Source organism: Thunnus thynnus, chromosome 2, assembly GCF_963924715.1.
Source record: "Thunnus thynnus chromosome 2, fThuThy2.1, whole genome shotgun sequence".
Classification (NCBI taxonomy): Eukaryota; Metazoa; Chordata; class Actinopteri; order Scombriformes; family Scombridae; genus Thunnus; species Thunnus thynnus.
In genome coordinates this window covers 8,279,976-8,299,359 of record NC_089518.1, presented here as the reverse complement: position 1 = coordinate 8,299,359, position 19,384 = coordinate 8,279,976, and the positions used below count along the sequence as shown (strand labels likewise).

Here is a 19,384-nt window from a genome sequence, read left to right as displayed (position 1 = left end):
TTTTAAACTTTATACATTATAGCAGTTATCAACCCTGTCTCCATCATGTGGACAGTCTGGGACTCGAGGACAAACTGTTAAAGCTTAAGATATTCAGTCACTGGCCTTTAAACATGAAGATTAATACCACCAAGGTTATGGCCTCCTTCCAGACAAGACAAGAACATGTATACAGTAATAGTAATGCTGCAGCACATAAGCGTGTGGCTTTAGCCATACAACATAGAAAACATATCTTTGCTCAGTGCCTGGGCATTGCACCCACAAGAGGTTTTTTTTTTATTGTAGTATGTACATATTCACATAGTGATCCCCTTTGAGACAAGCAGCAATATGATAAGTGAGCATTGCAGAAATGTATCTACATAAACCAAATTATTATTAATCATCAAGAAACTGCACAGTTGCTGTTTTTCAATACCTCATTGAATATCCTGTCTGTTGGTTAAATGTCAAGCAATGTGCTGATTGTACATTGAAACATTGGAACATAAAAGTGATAATGACATCTTATATCATGGAAATGATCTTGATCGTATTTGTGGATACTATCATTGTCTACATGTGTCTACCATACTGTATATAACTTCAACTGGTTGACCTTTCCAGTGCACCTGCTTTTTATAAAGCATTTCTAAGAGTCTAGAGTCTGAGGACAGTCGACAGTGCTGCTGCTCGTACTTTCACAAGGTACCAAGAAACTAGAAAGAACTGTGATTTTTAATTTTAAAAAGTCTTAAAAACATTTAAGAACAAGAGTCTGCAACCATGCAAGCAGCTCTGTGAGGCTGTTAGCCACAGTGGTGCTTTTAGCTAAATGCTAACGTCAGCATGCTAGCATACTCACAATGACAATGCTAATATGCTGATTTGTAAGAGTTTGGTCTTGAACCAAACTGACTGTGTACCAGATTTCATAGTAAACATTACAATAGTTGATACATTTCACTCAAAACCATAAATGTCAACTTGCGGAAGATACTAGATAAAGGTCAGGGCATCACCACATCATTAGGATTTTACAATGAGAAAATTAATAGAGGCATTGCTTGAGATTCAACAAAAAAATGTTCATATGTCAAAATCAAAAGTTTTGCGTAGAAGAGTTGTAATAGTCAATGGTTGTTTAATCTGGAGTCTTTCAATAGCTTATGGAGAGTATTATTATTAGTTTGCACTGTGATGCACCACAGCAATAGAAATTTTAGACCATAAGATTGAAGTTCATTAAAGCAAATGTGGATATTTGTTTTGGTTATATTAATATGTAAATGTTACTCCAGTCACTCAGTACTGTTGGACAAATAAATACAGTCATGTGCAATATTATGTAATATTATTCTGTATTTCTGTAACAAAATAAAAGATCAAGAATATAAAATTATATGGTTCACATTTAGGGCCATACCTATGTCTCATTGCATCTCTAAGCCTAAAGTATAAAAAAGTGCTTTAAAAACAAAAAGTTCATCCCTGTAATAACAAGCCCTCAGTGCATGCAAGTAACAATTAAAAGCCCAGTTTTGTCCTCGTGCAGTCTGCACATCACTGGTACAATCACACTTCAGACTGCACAGGAAACAGTTTAATAAAAACGGGGCTCTTCCTCTCTCCAGTCGCCAGCAGCTGCTCGTTGGGAGCAGCAGACAGATGTGAGTTTCCCAAAGTTTACCATTAGGTGGCACTGTGTCAGACATCAGACCTTTTGTGGAGGTACTGGCCTCAGAGCCTAGTGGACAAAAAAGATGCATTAATTCACAAACCATCAAGCTGCAATAATCAATATTCTAATATGAACAATGGATCAAATGACTGTATGTGATGTGAAAGAGGTTACATGTAGCAGAGGTCACTTGAACCTACAGATAATTATCACCCGACTGCAGTTCCCCTTTAGTTCTTTGGAGCTCTTTAGCGTTTTTTAGCTAATTGTGTGATCGCTGAAAGCGATCACACATTGTTCTTCTCAGTCTTTATTCTTATTCCGCCTTCTGTACGTTTTTTGCTGCGTTTCAACTGCTGCATACTTTGTGCTATAAAAACCATTCAACTGTCAATCTGTGCAACTCATTCAGCAGATGTGTGCTTGTATTTTTCTGAGATGTAACATGTTTCAGTGATTTTATATAATTTTTTAAAACATTAAAATTTATAATGGCAGTCTATGGGACGAACCGTCCAACCGACTTGGAACTTTTGTCACTTTGACACTCAACTGCTCGGATGTCCCCTATCCTACAGACGCCATTCAAACTTTAAAATGTTCACAAAACTTTGAATTTTCAAAGTTATCAGATTGTTTAGTGATATCTGTTGTAGTTTTTCAGCAATTTAAGCCCAAAGTCAGGGGTTTGGCAGACTTTGTCAGGTCTCACCAGACTGTCATGTGATCAGGCACAGTGTAGAGCACAGATATTTTTAGACCAGAAATGTTTTTCTAAATTGCTGTCACTCCCACAATTTTAACTCCTCAAGCACATATCTTGCCTCAGTATGTTGCCACAAGCCTCCTCTCTCTCAAAATGTAAATACATTTCACATAGGACTTATAGTTTTTGAGATCTGAACCGTAATTGATAGAGAGTCGCTGTCATGTTCTCATTGACTGCAATACAGTCTGCAGGATGTGTGTCTCCTCTCACTGCAGTTTCTTAAACTTACAGATTCTCTCTTCCTTCAAACACTTTTTACACATATCATTCATTCTCATGTTAAACTAGTCCTGCTTTCACTAATGATGTACAAATCTCTGGGCTTCAAGCTCTAGTTTGAGACAAATACATTTTCCTCATCAAAATGGAGATTTTTTCCTCTCGTTACTGGGAATGTCTGTTGGCTCAGTGGTTTAGAACACTGTTCTTATGATCAGCTTCACCTTAGAGGACAAGGTTGTGTGTTTGATACCTGCTCACTGCAGTGCTTCTCATGATATTGCTCTCACGTACAAAGTTGCTTTACATCTCTATCATGTGTCATAAGTCAATACTTCTTTAGCTTACATTAGCATCATTACCTAAAATGTGGATTGATATGCTTGTTAAAGACATCTTTTCCTCTGCTGCACAGCATGTGTGAGTACTCCAGTGGTTTATGTTCATGTCACTTCTCAACTCCTTTTAGGTCCAAAGGTTGTGAGTTTGAGCCCCGCTTAGGGCAGAACTCAGTAGAGTTGAAGGATGAAGGACTCCACGTGATGTCAATCTGCTTAATGAGCTGAGCTGAACTGCTTTTTTGTCAATTTCATGCAATTGACAGACTAAACACCAAAATCTGGCCTGGTGTTGCTGTGTGACATGTTAGCTCAGTCCATAGCATGTTTGTCTTGCAAACATGAGTATGTAGGTTCAATTCCACCCATTGCTGATTTTCAATACTCTTCAGCTTCCAGTTATGCAATCTAAATTCGCTTTCAGCAATCACATGCAATTTCTACAGAAATTGCATTTTCTAGTTGTTTTTGGTTTTATGGCCCAAAATCGACTGTTTTGGTTCAGTGTCGCTTGTTCCACTCTCACAAGTGTTGTTTCCGACAGCAGCAGGCAGCTGTTTTCTGATTTTTCTGATTTTTTTCTGACTAATCGTATGCTACTATCCCAGCAAACTACAGACAGACAAAGTTAGTGACTATCTGGTGAATATATTGAAGCATTTAACAGATTAAGAGCCATATTGAATATTGGCTTTAGATTCATCAGGTGTCCAAAAACATAACTTCAAATGAACACTAATTTTGCTCCCTGTCTGCTGGATGTGTAAAATAACTGTTTGCTGGTGGTGGTGAAAGAAGTATTCAGATCCTTAACTCAAGTAAAAGTACCAATGTAGCCATATAAAAATACTCCATTACAAGTAAAACTCCTGCATGAAAATCCTACTTATGTAAAAGTATGAGCAGCAAAATGTACTTGTAGTATTGCAGTAAAAGTAGTGGTTTGGTCCCTCTGACTGATATATTATTATATATGACATCATTAGATTATTAATAGTGAAGCATCAGTGTTAGAGCAGCATGTTACTGTTGTAGCTGCTGGAGGTGGAGCTAGTTTACACTACTTTATATACAGTTAGCTAGTTTGATGTGAGAAGTTTAGAGGGAAAAATCACTATTTGGTGGAGCTGTTAACAACTCATAGACATGTGAAATGTGACCCCGACTACACACTGCTTTTTATAAGACATCAAAAGCCAAAAAGGTTGGAAACCACTTGTTTCATCTTTAACAATGTGTTGTATTTTAAAAGCTTGTTATTTTATAATATAAACTATATATATATAATATTTCCCTCTGAGATGTAGTGGAGTGGAAGTATAAAGTAGCATCACATGGAAATACTCAAGTAAAGTACAAGTACCTCAAAACTGTACTTAAGTACAGTACTTGAGTAAATGTACTTTAACACTCCAAAAGGATGAAATCATTATCTTGTCTGCACTCTTCTTCTGAGGCATTAATAGTGGTTATGAAGACATGGAGATGGGCATCATTGCAGTTTACATTTTCTTCTTGCGCTGTAATTTGTTCAGACTTTGTTTGCACTCCTAAACTACCACAATTGTAGTTTTTGTGGATGCACACTAAGATCTAAATTTTCAGGTATCCCAATGCTGGATCTGAACAGCATAGTTCTCACCAGATCAAACAGTTTATATCTAAGAAGTACGCAAGAATCACATCAAAGTTGTGGTATTTAAAACTGTCAGAAGCCTACAAACTGTGTGTAATGTGGCAGGTTAACACTTCAGTTACCTGACGAGCAGCTATGTAGTTCTGGCTCGGGGGTTTTGGTCTGTTCCCTGCCGGAGGTGGTGGAGGTGGGGCTCCTTTGGGTTTTGGCCTTCGAACCTAAAATTATCATTAATTTTATCAGTGATAATTGAATTGTAAGATGATATATCCCAACTCATAATACAATACATTCCAACTCATTACCTGTGTCACTGGCATGGGTTGGCTGGGAACTGGAGCTTTGTCAAGGCGGTAAGCAGAGTTTTCTGCTGCTGGCTGATTCCTTTGGGTGCGTGCACTGTTATAGAAATAGAGCAAAGATGAGTGTACAGTAACATCGCCAGACCATGACCTGCAAGAGGGATGATGCTTATTTACTTACGTTGGCAACTTGGGACTCTGTCGTTTTTTCCAAAAGCACCCCAAAACACCAGCAATGACACCCAGAAGCACCAGCACTGTCATTGCGATGGCAGCAGCCGCTCCTGCAGAAATAGTTTAAATATCAATTTCATCTGCACCTTAATAATACAGTGATTCAAATTCCATATTAGGTATGCTGAAGGTACATATTTATTATACTGTGCTTGCTAATGCATGACTGTAAGTACCAGGAGAAAGAGAACTGAAAGCTTCATCCTGTGAATCGCAGTAAGGAGGAATCCAACCAGGCTCACACTGACACTCACTTCTGTGATTGCAGACCTGAAGAACACAAAGGACATTGTTTTTTTTTCAAAATTATAATATTTCAGTATTTTTAGGGACCGAGCCCAAAAGACAGAGGACTACTGTAAAACAGTAGTCCCTGCCTAAGGGCAAAGACCCTATTGTTTTTCGTGTGTTTGTTTGTTGTTTGTTTCTTTATTATTACGCCACTTAAACCCTAAATTTGACCCCCTAAACATGCTCAAAAACTCACCAAATTTGGCACGCACATCAGGTCTGGTGAAAAATTTGATCAAATGTAAAAATTAACCCCCAAAGTGCCAAAATGTGCTCTATAGCGCCACCTATTTAACTAATATGGCCCCCATGGCCCGTAGGAATGTCGTAGAGAGATCAAACCAAAACTCAATTATTCGTCATATCAAGACCTACAAATCGTATGCTGACACCCCTGACCTAAATCTAACAGGAAATCCGCAATTAGCCTTTCAAAATAACTTTGCCCCAATTTTGACCCCCAAACAAACGCTATCTCCTCCGAGCGCTTTAATGGTATCAGCTTCAAACTTTATTACAAGACTTATGACACTGTGCTGAAAAAAAGTTGTTAAAAACTTTGTAATAACTCAAAAGGTTTGGGTTTTATAAGCCCTCAGAGTTGCAGTGCTACATCACCCTTACAATGTAAACCAATGGGGAGGCATGAACTTTGTGTCAAACAGAGGCTTCTGATGTCTCAACTATAAGTCTGACCACTTTCAAACCTGTATCAATGGATTCGCCATGAAATTTCCTACTAAAATATGATTTTTAATGTTAGATTTGGCCAAAGTCATGGGATTTATGAGGATATTTCACAAGAAGCGTTCTCTAAAATCCTCCTCTCCAACTGCTCCTGGTGATGTCACTCCCTCAGTGCTGTGAAACATTCCGCAATACACACTCATTATAAAATCACAGGAGGAGCAAGAAAAGACTTTAAAACTCACACTCTAATATCTCAAAAACAGTAAAAGATAGAGAAAACATGTAAATTCAAGATTTGTAGGTCAAAATCTTGTGACTCATTTAAAGTTCAAATGAAGTTTGTATCTAAAACTATGTGGAAGCAGTAAATGTTCAAAAAGGTGTGGGTTCGCTCACACTCTCCAATCAAATATATGAGTATTTTTCTGTGTCTAGCTGCAGTTACTTATTGTCTCTACACACCTGACAGTATACATGTCAATCAATATTTCAAAATAAAAGCACACCACACTTGTAAGAAATATCCCTCATTTTTAAAAAGCAAAAGGATCTGATCCGGACGGGCCAAAGTGCGAGGTCCCGACCAACGTTGCTTGCAGCTTTAATTTTCACATGTTGTTCCTCTTGCACTCAGTATGTTTTGTTTAATGAGACTATGCAGCAGGTCCACAAGATTCACTCGTGTATAGTTTCTGCATTTAGTGATGGTGATGTAAGACTGAGTGAGCAGTGTTTGTATGTAGTCTACTTACAGCATGGCCGGGGCATTTTGCTGAACAGTTTGTGTTTTCGTAAGCTGTCTGTAGATCCACACACTCATTCTGGCTACACACCTTTAAAAAAGAAAAGATTTTCAAACAGGTGAACATGATGAACACAAACACTGAATAATGTAACATAGAGGAAACTAATGCAGCCTGCTACCTTTCCGTCCCCACATTTAGTCCCAGTGTCCACTTGGCCGTAGTCACTGGTGTTGTCTTCAAAGAAAGCTGCCTTGCAGTTACCGACCCTGACCATGCGCCCATAGTTTGGGTTTGCATTGCCGTTCTCGCAGTAGAGCTTCCCACAATACACATCTCTGCAAAAGGAAAGACAGGATCAACATGTGTTCATGTTCACTTCAGAGTCAATATTCCAACTTATTCTGCAAAAAAATAATCATTCTAACACAGATATTTTATTTCACTTGATATTGCATATTAAGGTGATGAACTACTACAGTAAGAATACTAATAAGGCCCTGCAGAATAACTATCCCACTGTATGTTTTGCTCAGACTCACTCTCTCTGGCAGGGGATATACTGAGCCTTTGAGGGACGTTTGCAGAAGGCATAGTAGGTTCCTCTGGTGTTCTGTTGGTAGCAGCCAGGACGGGCCTCTATAGCACCTGATGACAGAAATAGATTACATCTTTTTTAATAACAACTTAAATGACTGTTTTTGTGGTATCCCATTAAACTGTTATCTATTTCCTTTAGCACAGTAGTGTAATGTTAAATGACATACTGGAAAGATTACTTAGCCCAGTACAAAGAAACATACATATAAGCACAGGACACTCACTTGATCCGTACAGCTTGATGCACTGGTTTGGTCTCTGTGGACACTGGCCGTTGTAGCAGTATCCCACGCCTTCATCACACGGGAGGCCGTTTACAGCAAAGACGTCCTCAGGGCAGGTGGCCCTATTCCCATCACAGTACTCTGCCAGATCACATTCATCCTGCTTCCTCCGGCACTCCCTGGATCGAGGTAGGATCTGTGGGGAGGTGGGAGGTGAGGGCCAATCGATCAAATTACATGTCATGATGTAGGTTACTTTTTTGTCCATGTAAAGTTTGTAATGCTCTATTTTTCAATGCCGTATGCAAACTGTAAATCTGAGTTTAAGTCGACTATCTACAAGCATGATTTGTGACATCACAACTAGTTTGGAGCCAATCATGGTCCAGTGCACACACACTGAGAATGGACTTCTCAGTAAAGTGAAAAATATTGGCATATTCATAGATCCTGAATTTTGCAATGAGGTAGAAGCAGTATATCTCTTTTTAAGGATGTTTTTTTTTTGCTGGAGCAGTAAAAGTTCAAATATTTGTAATATGTCAAACATCCACTAGAGGGCTGTATCACATTAAATGATCGCTTCACAATCGTCAGTAAACGCGGATTTCATGGAAAGAAATCAACATTTGAAAAAAGGGTAATAAAAGGTAACAGGCAGCAGGTAGAACAGCATCTATTAATTCATATTTACTCACCTTACAGTTCTCACAGCACTCGCCTTCAGCGCACTGTGAACCCTCCTTCAGGGTGCAGGTGGTGGCATTGCAGCACGGGTTGTTGCACTCCTATGAAGACAACATAGAAACTGATTAGGTTGTTATTAATCCCTCCCTTTCTTGTGCTGTTGACACTTGGTAGACACATTGGCAGAATTTGATGTTACTTGACAATCTCTTAGGACTTAAACTTGTTTCTATTCTCTTAAAATAATTAAATTCTAATAAGTATTCTTGTGGTAATTGCTTTTAATTATCTGGAGAAAGTGTCAGACATCTGTACATCTGTACAAAACCATAAAATGCATTTATCCTGTAAATTATGTAATACTTTAGAGTCCTGCAGTGTATGTCTTATAAATAACTTAATATTTGATTGATTGCTTTTCTTGGAAGGGCAGCAAACTTTCCTGCGTGGTGCAGGTGTCTGGTGTAAATAGCAAGCTGCAAACAACAACACCCACCTCACATCCCCAGTTTGAGCTTGTGGTTTGTGCATCTGCTGAATACCAGCAGTGGCAAAGTTAAGGACAATTGGCAAGTTTGAACAAATTCACAGCTCTGCATCATCTTCACCAGAATGTACTTCTCTATGATAAATACAAGTTGTTTTACTGCCTTGCTCTATATTACAAGTGATATCTAGGTGGAGTACAACACTGTCATAGACTTTTGAATTAATTTTGAAGCCCCAAATCAAGGTTTGTAAACTTGTGATGTCCACTGTAAATACTTTAGTTACCAAGAACTGAATGTTAGTTCACATAATGTTCAACATTAATATACTGCCATGAGTAGAAAGATAGACTCTGAATTTTCTAGAAATGTGTTAGTGCATGTCTGACAGCTCCATTCTCTTAATGCCTCTGGGCAAAAAAGCAAACTAAAAGATTCAGGATCAGACAAAGAAAACAAGGTGTTGACGCTTATTCAAACAATAGCCTCAATAGACACATCCTGACTTGAACACAGACAAAGTTTCAAAAATTAGCACCAAGGAAGCAAATTTAGAGTAAGCTTCAAGAGCTTTTTATATTGCTACAATAAGACCTCTGATACCACCTGAATAACCTCTGCATGTTATGTAAGGGATGATGTACAGCGAGTGGTTCATTATTGTGAAATGCACCCTGCATCACCCTGTCAGGGTTCATTTCAAAATAATGACCGCTTGCTGTACATTGTCGCTTACACAATACTGAAGGGCAGGAGCAAAGCTTATTGATAACTGACAAACCTTTGGGAGAGTAAATATTTGTGGAGAGTAGAACAGGGAGAATAGCTGCATAAACTAAAACCTCTTTCAGCTTCTTACTTTCAATTTTATGTAAATTCTATGTAAATCACATTATTTTGAAAGTTTCCAAATTCAATGAAACTTTGCAAGGCAACTTCCCCATGTTTGTTCCTTATTCAGCATGACTTTTCACAATATAATGTTAGTGATGCATGCAAGAAAAAAAAGTCCTTAAAAGGAATTAATGGAATAATAGAAAGTCAAGTCAAAGTCAAATGAGTTCATTTACCTCCACAGTTCCACAGTCGCACTGCTCTCCTCTCTCCACAAAACCGTTCCCACAGACTGAAGGAGCCACCAGACTCAGGTAGTCTGGTTTGTCCAGCAGGCAGCTGGGGCTGCGGCTCATCAGGTATTTTTCATAGTTGTTGCTGCTGCAGCTACTGAAAGAGCGAGGGACGTTCCAGCTGGGGAAAAACATACATTCTCCTTGTCAACTTTGAACAACGAGACAGAGGTGGGACCGTGAATGCCATGATGTCTTGTCTGCCTCCTTTAGCTTTCAAACAAAGCTTCCCAGAAAATGGTTATAACTTTGGGTTTGACAAGTATATGTCAAACAATGGTCAGGTAAAAGCAAGAGAGCAATTTTTTCTAGAGAATTCCTGGTGATTTTTTGAACATCGCTGCTCTTTGGCCTGACCCCATCTGAAGCTTATGATATATTAAAACTCTGTCATTACATATTTCTAAAAATAGAGATTGAGTCTCTGCAATGACTTGTCTTACCTGAGGGCTGCAGCCATGATGCAGCTATCCCCAGAACAAGCACAGGTGCTGGAATCATCATGGTCCATGCCCAGGTTATGGCCCATCTCATGGGCCAGTGTCGCTCCCACTGCAATGGCCCGATTATTGTGATCCTGAGAGGTAACCAATCACCAGTTTAATGAGTGGAACCCTATAAATTATACTTAATGAAGAGGGAGGGGGTCGGGGGGTATTATCAGTGATTTACGTGCTTTTAAAACAAGCATGCACTGTGGTTTCCTTGCTAATACATGATAAGAATATATCTGTTTCCTCAATCTGCTTTGTTTCCCGATATTGTAACCACAGTAATGTTTTTTCGGGCTTCTTTGGATTTTCGGGTTTCCTCTATTTCCATGACAGTGTCTAGGCGTGTGCAACACTACATGAGAAGAGTTTCAGAGGCGTCATGTGAAAAGACGTGACACTTCCTCTTTAAAGTGCAGTGCTCATTCAAAACATGCTTATTTGGAAGGGGCTCATTGACTGGCCTCCCGCTACTAATTATACGCATAGGAAAATGAATACAGTTGGTGTGAGGTGTGAATGAGTGTATACACCAACAACATGAAAGAAACTAACACTCTATTATACACAGATGATATAAATAATAAGTACTCTAATGGCAAATTAATGTTCATTTCTCATTTCAAGTAGCCTAAAATAAGGGCTGCATTTAAAAATAATGTGAATCCTAAAATAAAGTGGATCAAACATATTGGTGGTGATCATCATGGTGACGCTAGATGAAAAGTATGGAGGTCACCATGCCAAGAGCCACGACACTACCATGGCTAAAAATAATAATGGCAGCTAAATATTATGCCCAGTCAAGAGTATGATATACAAGATACATAGCATCCAAATAACAGATGGAACAAGTCTTCTTCTTGTCTCCCTGGACCAGCTTACCTGTATTACCCCAACAGAATGACCTGAGCACAGAGTCCCAATGAAGGCCAGTCCCACAGTTGCTCCTTCAAAGTCAATAGCACTGAAAGACAAGGAATGAAAGGACAAGAAACCCTTTGAATATGAATTGTGAGAAAACCATATCTCTCTCTCTCTCTCAGAGAGGCTTGATTTGGGTATGAAATGACTGGTAACGTAAACATGAAACTGGCTCTACAGGGCTTGGTTCAGTGTCAAACTTTAACCTGTTCCACAATGACCAATATGGTTGTGTGGTTGGAAAGACAGTTTCTTGTGACGATGACGTACACTTATGATTCAGGGTGTCAGCTCTGGTAAGCCAAAAGCACTTTCAAATACATGTTTGTTCGTCTTATCAAGGCCAACCGAGGCCATCGAACCACACTGGCTTTTCCCCTTGTTTGACCTTCACTTCACATGATTCTCTGTACAAGCATGATATGTAAACTTAAAATAAATATAAATATGTAAACTTTTAGGATACGCAACAGAGCTCAAGCTTCCTGCTATTTAAACTATCTAAACTTCCAACTATTTGTCACCAGAGCCACAACACAGTGAAAATGAGTTAGTATGTAAGTAGTTAGTTGGTAGTATGCAAATCTTTTTCTGTGCCACACATTTAATACATGAAACATTAGAGACATCTTGAGACTTTTTGGTTGTACTTAGAAGTGCTCTTCAGACCTGATGAGCTGTGCGTTGTCATGCTTTTTCCTCTTGACCAGGTCAGAGTTCCTCCACTTCATGAAAGCATCGAGGTTGGCCCCAGCTGGGGGAGTCACAGAGATCAAGTCACGATTGGACCAGATCTCCAGCCCCACCAGTGCAATAAAAGTCCTCATGGGTTTGTAAACCTGCGAACAATACCGGCATGAGATCACCAGTAAGGCAGTATCTATTCATGTTTATTTTGTTCAAACACGGAGACCAAGTTATCTGAAAACCTTTAGGTTTATTGCTTGAAAATCTCTGGCTGAAATGTAATAAAAATAAATAAGATCTAGAGACTGAATACCATAACAATAATGACACCTAAATTGCAGCTGAATACGTTTCATTTATGCCTAAAAATTTGCAGAGAATTAGCAACAGAACTGACTCACCATGTTGACAAAGTTGACAACTTCGAAAATCCTTTTTCTCACCTCTGTCTGATCTCGCCCCATTTTCACATACTGTAACACCATGTCATCATGTTAGAGTATGGTCACATCCTGTTTCTCAGCAGTTGAATCATTATGGGATATCCACATGACGTATGATGATACACTGACTTTGACCAAGATAACAATGTGTTATTCTAATCAGACCCAGTCCAAATAGTCAAGAAATTGAGAGCATTTTGTGCTTGCAGTGCCATGCAGGTGAGATTTGCTAACATCATGTGGTCAAGTCAGGTCATGTGTTTCACAGAGTACAAAAACATTTGCAACAAACTTTTTCCTGTTTTCCAACACTTTCTGGCATTCATAGTAAATTTCCATGTTACTACATCTTACCTCACGGTTATCAGCAACAAGGTAGAGCTCGAGGTATTTCTGTCGTTGGACAATAGATATACCCTGAAAGACAAAAAAATAAAGTTGATTAGATAATGCACTCCTTCAGCTTTAAAATGGCCAGATTTGTCTTTTCAGACTACTGAATGATGTGTTATTTTTCTGATGTATTTGTTAATGTCACATTTAGGGTGTACATGTCGGCTATTGGGGTGTCATGGAAGTGATGGGGTTATACCGCCGATCTGGAGCGACTGCGGCTTGTTGGTGGTTCGAAGTCGGTGCTCCAGGAGGTGTTGGTGACACCGCACACTGCAGGTGTGGAACTCTGGTTACCGAATGTCATTATTGCATGATCCCCCTCATCATCACCAGACAGGGGCTCAATCAGGTACCTCTGGGCAGCCGTTCTGAAATAACCCCTAAACCAAGATCATGCCAGTCAGACTAGTTCTACAGACATTGCTTTGAGGTAGAAACCCATTGATGAGCCAAAAGACAGACCTTTTTCTTCTTTTGAGAACAGGTAAGACATCTTACAAACACACAGTGTACAGAAAATATGGAACTCAAAATATGAATACAGTAGACTTGTTAGCTAGCGTATTGTATCTTGTAGCAATAGGCTGGGATGGTAAGTTTGAAGTTGGAATGTCAGCTATGCTGCTCAGCCCAGCTCTACAGAGCATTTTAGTATCTGTTAGGACACTGCTCTCATTAGCGCAAAGTCCTGTGAGTTACACTAACAGTTACCTGCGCGGCACTGAAGATCAGACAAGGTTATTGACTAGCTGGTGAATATCGTGGAGCATTTATCAGCTATAAAAAGCCGGATATTTTTTCTCAGGAGTTGGCGGTGAGCAACGCAGAGCTAAAAGGAGAATGAATATTGGTCTTATGTGTACTTGTGCTTATGTACAGGTGTACAGAAGCATGAGTCCATGCTGTTCCATTTCTTCTGGATGTGTATAATAACGGCTTGCTAACAACTTCAACTTAAATGGTGATTATAGGTCAGTGTTGTGCCTCTGCAGTAGCTTAGCACAGTATTAGCTTGAGCCTCAATACAGACTGAAAAACAGTTTCCTCCCTTGAGGTTTAATTCAATCAATAGGCTTATCTTCAGGTTATCTTCATTAATTCTGTTTGTAATGTGAGTAGGTATTATTACGAGTTACCGTATTTTCTCTAATAGTTAAAAGCCGGGTCTCCAATAATGGCCGGGGGTGTGGTCGACATGAACATGAAAGGCCGGCCCCAAATACAGGCCGGGGAGGGAAAAAACAAGGATGGATTGAGGCTGTATTCAGACCAAATCAGGTGTTGCTGCGCACCACTGCAGGGGTGTGCGGAGGTGTGCGGGGGTGTGGGGGGGTGTGGGTGTGGGTGTGTTTATTTGTACTCTAGAAAGTAACTGTTGTGAAACAACTGAATATTTTTTTTACTGATCTGATTCACTGCTTTCTTACCAGCTCCATCTCTTCATTCACTCTCTAGCCCCCTCCCCCTCTTTTTCTCTCGTCCTTTTTTTTTTAAATGAGTTGGGATACTGACAGCAAAGCCTAACTTTACTTTTATGTTATCAAATGAAAAGAAATGTCTGCCCCACTCTTCTTGGTGCCTGTTATAATGTGACTGTGGTTTGTAGTAATATACAAGTGCCACAAGATGGCGGTAGCTATATTTGAAGTACCATATAGGACCTGTGCAAGTGTCAGTGACTAGATTTTCCATAACACCAATGCCACAACACTGTAGAGAGCGAATATGGCACCAACCAGACGGAAGTTGACGTCAAATTCAAAGAGAGAGTTTTGCAGTTTGCGGAGGAAATTTAAGGAGCGAAAGCTGCAAGACCTTTTGACACTGACCCGATAAGAATCAGATACTGGAAAAGACATAATGCAGTAATAAAAAATTAACAGAGCAAACTGAAGCAGATCAGAAAACAGGGAGGCTTTGTACTAAAATATGAGCAAATATACTTATCAAATAGAGGGAATTAGGAATAAAGGCCTCTCTCTAATATAAGCCTACCTCCAATAAAGGCCTGGTAGTTGAGGTAAATAAAGACCCCGGCCACTATTGAGAAAATACAGTATGAAATTTAAATTTAAAGATGGTTCGAGAGCTCACCTGAGTCCATCACAAGTACTGATGCTAACTGATGATTTGTTGTCATTCACAATCCTGCCATGATAGTAGCAGTGATCCTGGAAAGACATGAGGATGTTATGTCTGTATAATCAAATAGGAAATTCCAATCTATCGTAATCCAGTGTATTTTTCTAGCATTCATTCTCATATGATTGTTCAACAGTTAGGTAAATATTCATGGAACATGGTCTTTGTCACATCCCAGCAGTATATGTGGAACTGAAAGTTGACTACAAATGCAAATACTTACAATGTCATTTGGAGTTGTGGTGATTTGAGTTCCGTCCTCTCGATAGGAAGTCTCAGTGTAGTCTTTGGTGAGTAATTCACTGATGATGAAAAGGTGTAAAAATGAATGTACATCATGCCATGCCATGAAATGTTGAGTTGGTTTTCAATGTGTCCAATGCTTTAAATAAAAACCAATGATGTGAAAACCACACGTTTTGTAAGAACGAACAAGAAAAGTAAAGCCAGGGAGTTGCACTGAAACATTGCTTTCAACACTGGCTACACCTCTTAACATGTTTAGACTTGCTTTTTCTCAGGCATCAGGAAGTTTAGTGAACCAGCAACAGTGCAACTATTCATGTCTCTTTTGAGAGACAGTGTCTACTCTTCATGCTCAAGAGATTAATATTCAAGTAATCCTTTAATACTGGATTACCTTGAAAGTTGGTTATCTTACCATTATGTATATCTTTTATTCCTGGTACTTTACAGAAGTGTGCCTTGAGGGAAGAAAGAACTTACTTATTTTTTTCTAGTTGCATTTCAATGTCTTTTCCTCCCACCGTCATTGCATACTTAATAGTCTCTGGCCTGAGGTGCTGCGGAGACAGATTTAACATTGTGCTTTTAGTAATTCATTCTTTTATTCATTTTATGTTTCCCATAACCAATGTCAACCATAACTTGATTCTGCAGTGTAAGCAAAATCAGCACAAACTTTGCTACATTCAAATGTAGTAAACAATATAACTGTTGGAGAAACATGGTACCTCTGCATGTCTTTTTCTGACTGTGTGAAGTCTGACAGGTCGAACCACCTCATAGTCCTTCACCTCATCAGCCTCAGGACCATGGCTTTCTGTGGAGATACAACACACATCATATTGCTTTGTGAAAAGGAAGAATGTGCTCATTTGACGTTATAGTGTTATAAACAAGAAGTAGTCAAAGTTCTAGCTGCATTGTTTTTTTTTTATTTTGGATATTTTACAAAAAGCCCTTTTCCAGTTTTTCATTTGTTTATTTTTTAGATATTCATATACATATGCACAAAAAGAACAATTTAAAACAGCGGTGCTTGTGGGCCTTAATTTAGTCTTTGAGTAAACTTCTAGTCATCTATCGTCACCTCCAGAAGGAATATATACATCCATATACACACATGTCTGTGTTATATACTACTACACACATACATACATACATATCTGTATTCACCCAAGTGCCCAAACACAGCATACAACATGTACATACACACTCTTCTACTTCACTTCGTCAACAATAGGTATATTTTTCATAGTCAACTCAGCTAGGCTAGCAGTTTCCCTGTGTCCAGTCTTTGCGCCAACTAAGCCATGCTAATAAGGTTCGCCCACCTGTCTGTGTACCATCATTTTTTCTAAACTAAACAACAAAACACAGAGTTTGTCACTTCCTTCCAAACATCATGATTTTGTGGTCATGGTTAAAAGAAGAACTAGTTGTTAGGCTACTACTACTGTACTACTAAGGTTAGGGAAAGATCGTAATTGGTAAAACAAATCAACATGACGCATGTCAAAATCCCATGATTTGTTGGCCCACCCAGAGCTGCTCCCAACAAGCTCTTGCAGTGCAATAACAACAGCATGGTGCAACTGCTGGCGCTTGAGGTCCTTGTCTGGTAAATGTAACCACAGGTTGTATTTGGGCAGCAAATGTGGTTGATTTTCTTGTGAGGACAGTCTCCTCTGTATTTGAGCTGGAAATGAACAGCAGACAAGTGCATTGGTCCATTAAGTTACCCATAGACATTTATTTTCAACTTCAAAAGACTATGTTGAAGGAATAGCTCGACATTTTGGAAAATACGCTTATTCACCTTCTTGCTGAGAGTTAAATGACAGTATCAATACCACTCTCATGTCTGCCGCCTTTGATATTCTTATCAGTAGGAACACAAAAGGTTTACTGAGCAGGGAAATGTGTATGACTTTATATTATACACAGTGCATACTGTATTTTGTTTGTATGATTTTAGTTTATATTGTGTTTGCTATATTGAAAGTGTTATCTCACAGTACCAGTGAGATGAAACCAGAGAATGAGGTAGGAAACAAAACATACATTTTTTTGCTCTCTGTTAATTTTGTCAGTTCCTATTTTACCATCTTTATACAGACAGACAGTGTGCGGGTGTCCTTTCCTCTTTATAGTACCATCTTTTATCAGAAATCGCGACTGATACATTAGAAAGAGTATCACAAGTTTCAGTTTCTACAGTTTCGACTGTACCTGTGTCTTATCTAGATTTGTTTGACTTTCCCCCCATCTTTACATGACGTTGTCTCACCAAAGTAATGACTTTTATTTGCAAGGACGGAACTTCCCACTCAATCTGCTTCAAAGGAAATAAGTCACTCTGAGTCATGGTTACCTGTCAGCCAGGTACGGAGTAGCACCAGAGAGGGTGGTGGCTTTGTTGTGATCTAAAGTCCAGCTTCGACAGTGTGTCACAACATCAACAATGTGTTTACAGTAATTCCTGCTCATTCTGCTTGGCTTATGAAGCATTATTACATTGTACCAAGTGTGGTAATAATTTAAAGAAAGCAATTTTGTGTTAGTGTTCAGCTAGATAACACTAGACATGATGAAGGCATTGTTTTTCTAAGTATATGTTGCACAAGCAAATGCAATAGGTGTAATGTTTTGTCCCAATATGATCCATTATCAATGAAGTAAACTCATAGATATATCCTCTATATTATGATACTTTCAGTAACTGAAACTGAAGTTACATGTGGTTATGGTTTTTAAATCATCATGAACATACGTGTCCATTTAATTTACAATACAATTTATTAGATCTAATTGGATCTAGTGGTTCAGAACACTTCTTACTTTATACGCAGGAACAGAAACCTACATGACACTCTAAACACAAATGAAAGTACTTATGTAAAGTACTAAAGTACTTATTTTGAATAAATTAGAGAGGATAAACTTAGGTTTTAGTTATTAATTAACCATTGCACAGTGGAGGTAACAGTATCCAGTGACTTACCTGAAGGCTTGAGTGAGGCATTTAGGATGAGGGCCCACAGTAGGAGTGCATGCGTCATTATCCAAGTGCAGATAGTCACTGTAACAGAGCAGATCGGTGCTCTGATCAGGCTTTATGCTTTTTACCTGCATACTGTCTTGCTGCTCTTGCGAGGCCACACCTTCGCCAACCCCTCCCACCCCTGAACTTGTCACAGCTACTTCCTTATTGTCGACAGATTTACACCATGCTCACAAGCGGCCTGAACACGCCTTTACTTATCTCCAGGAATGCAGGCAGAAAACTGTGGTGTTGTGGTCACATCTTAACTGATGGTCTCCTACATACAAGCATACTGTTCAGGATTTATCAGCAGTATTTTAGAGAAGGAGATAACATACATTTATTGACAGAAGTTTCAGTTCCTACCTTTTTGTTTGATTGAATTTGACCCACTTCTTTCTTCTTCTTTTTTTATCATAAATGACCTAAATCAGCAGTTTGACTCATCCTGTGTTGTCACGGATTTACTCAATAATTTCCATACACATCACTTGTTACACTTCTGTCACAACATCATTAAGCTTCACAACCTTTGCCAAATAAGGACACTAAAATTGATGCGGTTTTGATGCTCCGTCCCTGCTGCTCTGTCCCTCACCCACTGAACACATGCTTGGAGTCACAGCAGAGACAATGTGTCAGAAGACAATAAGGCCAATGTGCATGCTCCCTCAGCGGCAGACCGGGACAATTCAGGACACGAGGTCTCCATAGGGGTCAGTGTTTGTGGCTCAGTAGGTGGAGCATGTTGCTCGCCCTGCCAGAGTTTAAGCAACACTGTGTGATAACTTAATATTAATCAAATCTGTCCTACCTTTGATAGAGTACAACACTGATTTAACCAACAGTCAGTTCATGTGATTAATTTTTTTACTGTTCTCAGTACCAAGTCTCTTTGGTGGTTTTTCTTTGTAAAAACCACCGACACACAGGACGCAAATGGTGCATGTTTGCAGTTTGATGGGAATAATCAGAATAAGAACTACATTGTAAGCACAGAC

General features: G+C 39.1%; 1 protein-coding gene across 1 annotated transcript; it reads right to left on the bottom strand.

Annotated features, from left to right (window-relative positions):
- Positions 1-1,326: 1,326 nt before the first annotated feature.
- Positions 1,327-18,477, bottom strand: LOC137191609 (zinc metalloproteinase-disintegrin-like VLAIP-A). Its single transcript, XM_067601859.1, has 22 exons — positions 18,342-18,477; positions 16,069-16,157; positions 15,821-15,897; positions 15,318-15,396; positions 15,047-15,123; positions 13,149-13,332; positions 12,911-12,973; positions 12,515-12,586; positions 12,096-12,265; positions 11,388-11,469; positions 10,455-10,588; positions 9,955-10,132; positions 8,408-8,497; positions 7,710-7,905; positions 7,428-7,533; positions 7,067-7,223; positions 6,895-6,975; positions 5,338-5,431; positions 5,109-5,211; positions 4,931-5,024; positions 4,748-4,843; positions 1,327-1,729 (listed from the first exon to the last, which is right to left on the bottom strand). The coding sequence occupies exons 1-22, from the start codon at positions 18,397-18,399 to the stop codon at positions 1,697-1,699; spliced, it is 2,313 nt and encodes a 770-aa protein (XP_067457960.1). The 5' UTR covers positions 18,400-18,477; the 3' UTR covers positions 1,327-1,696.
- Positions 18,478-19,384: the final 907 nt, after the last annotated feature.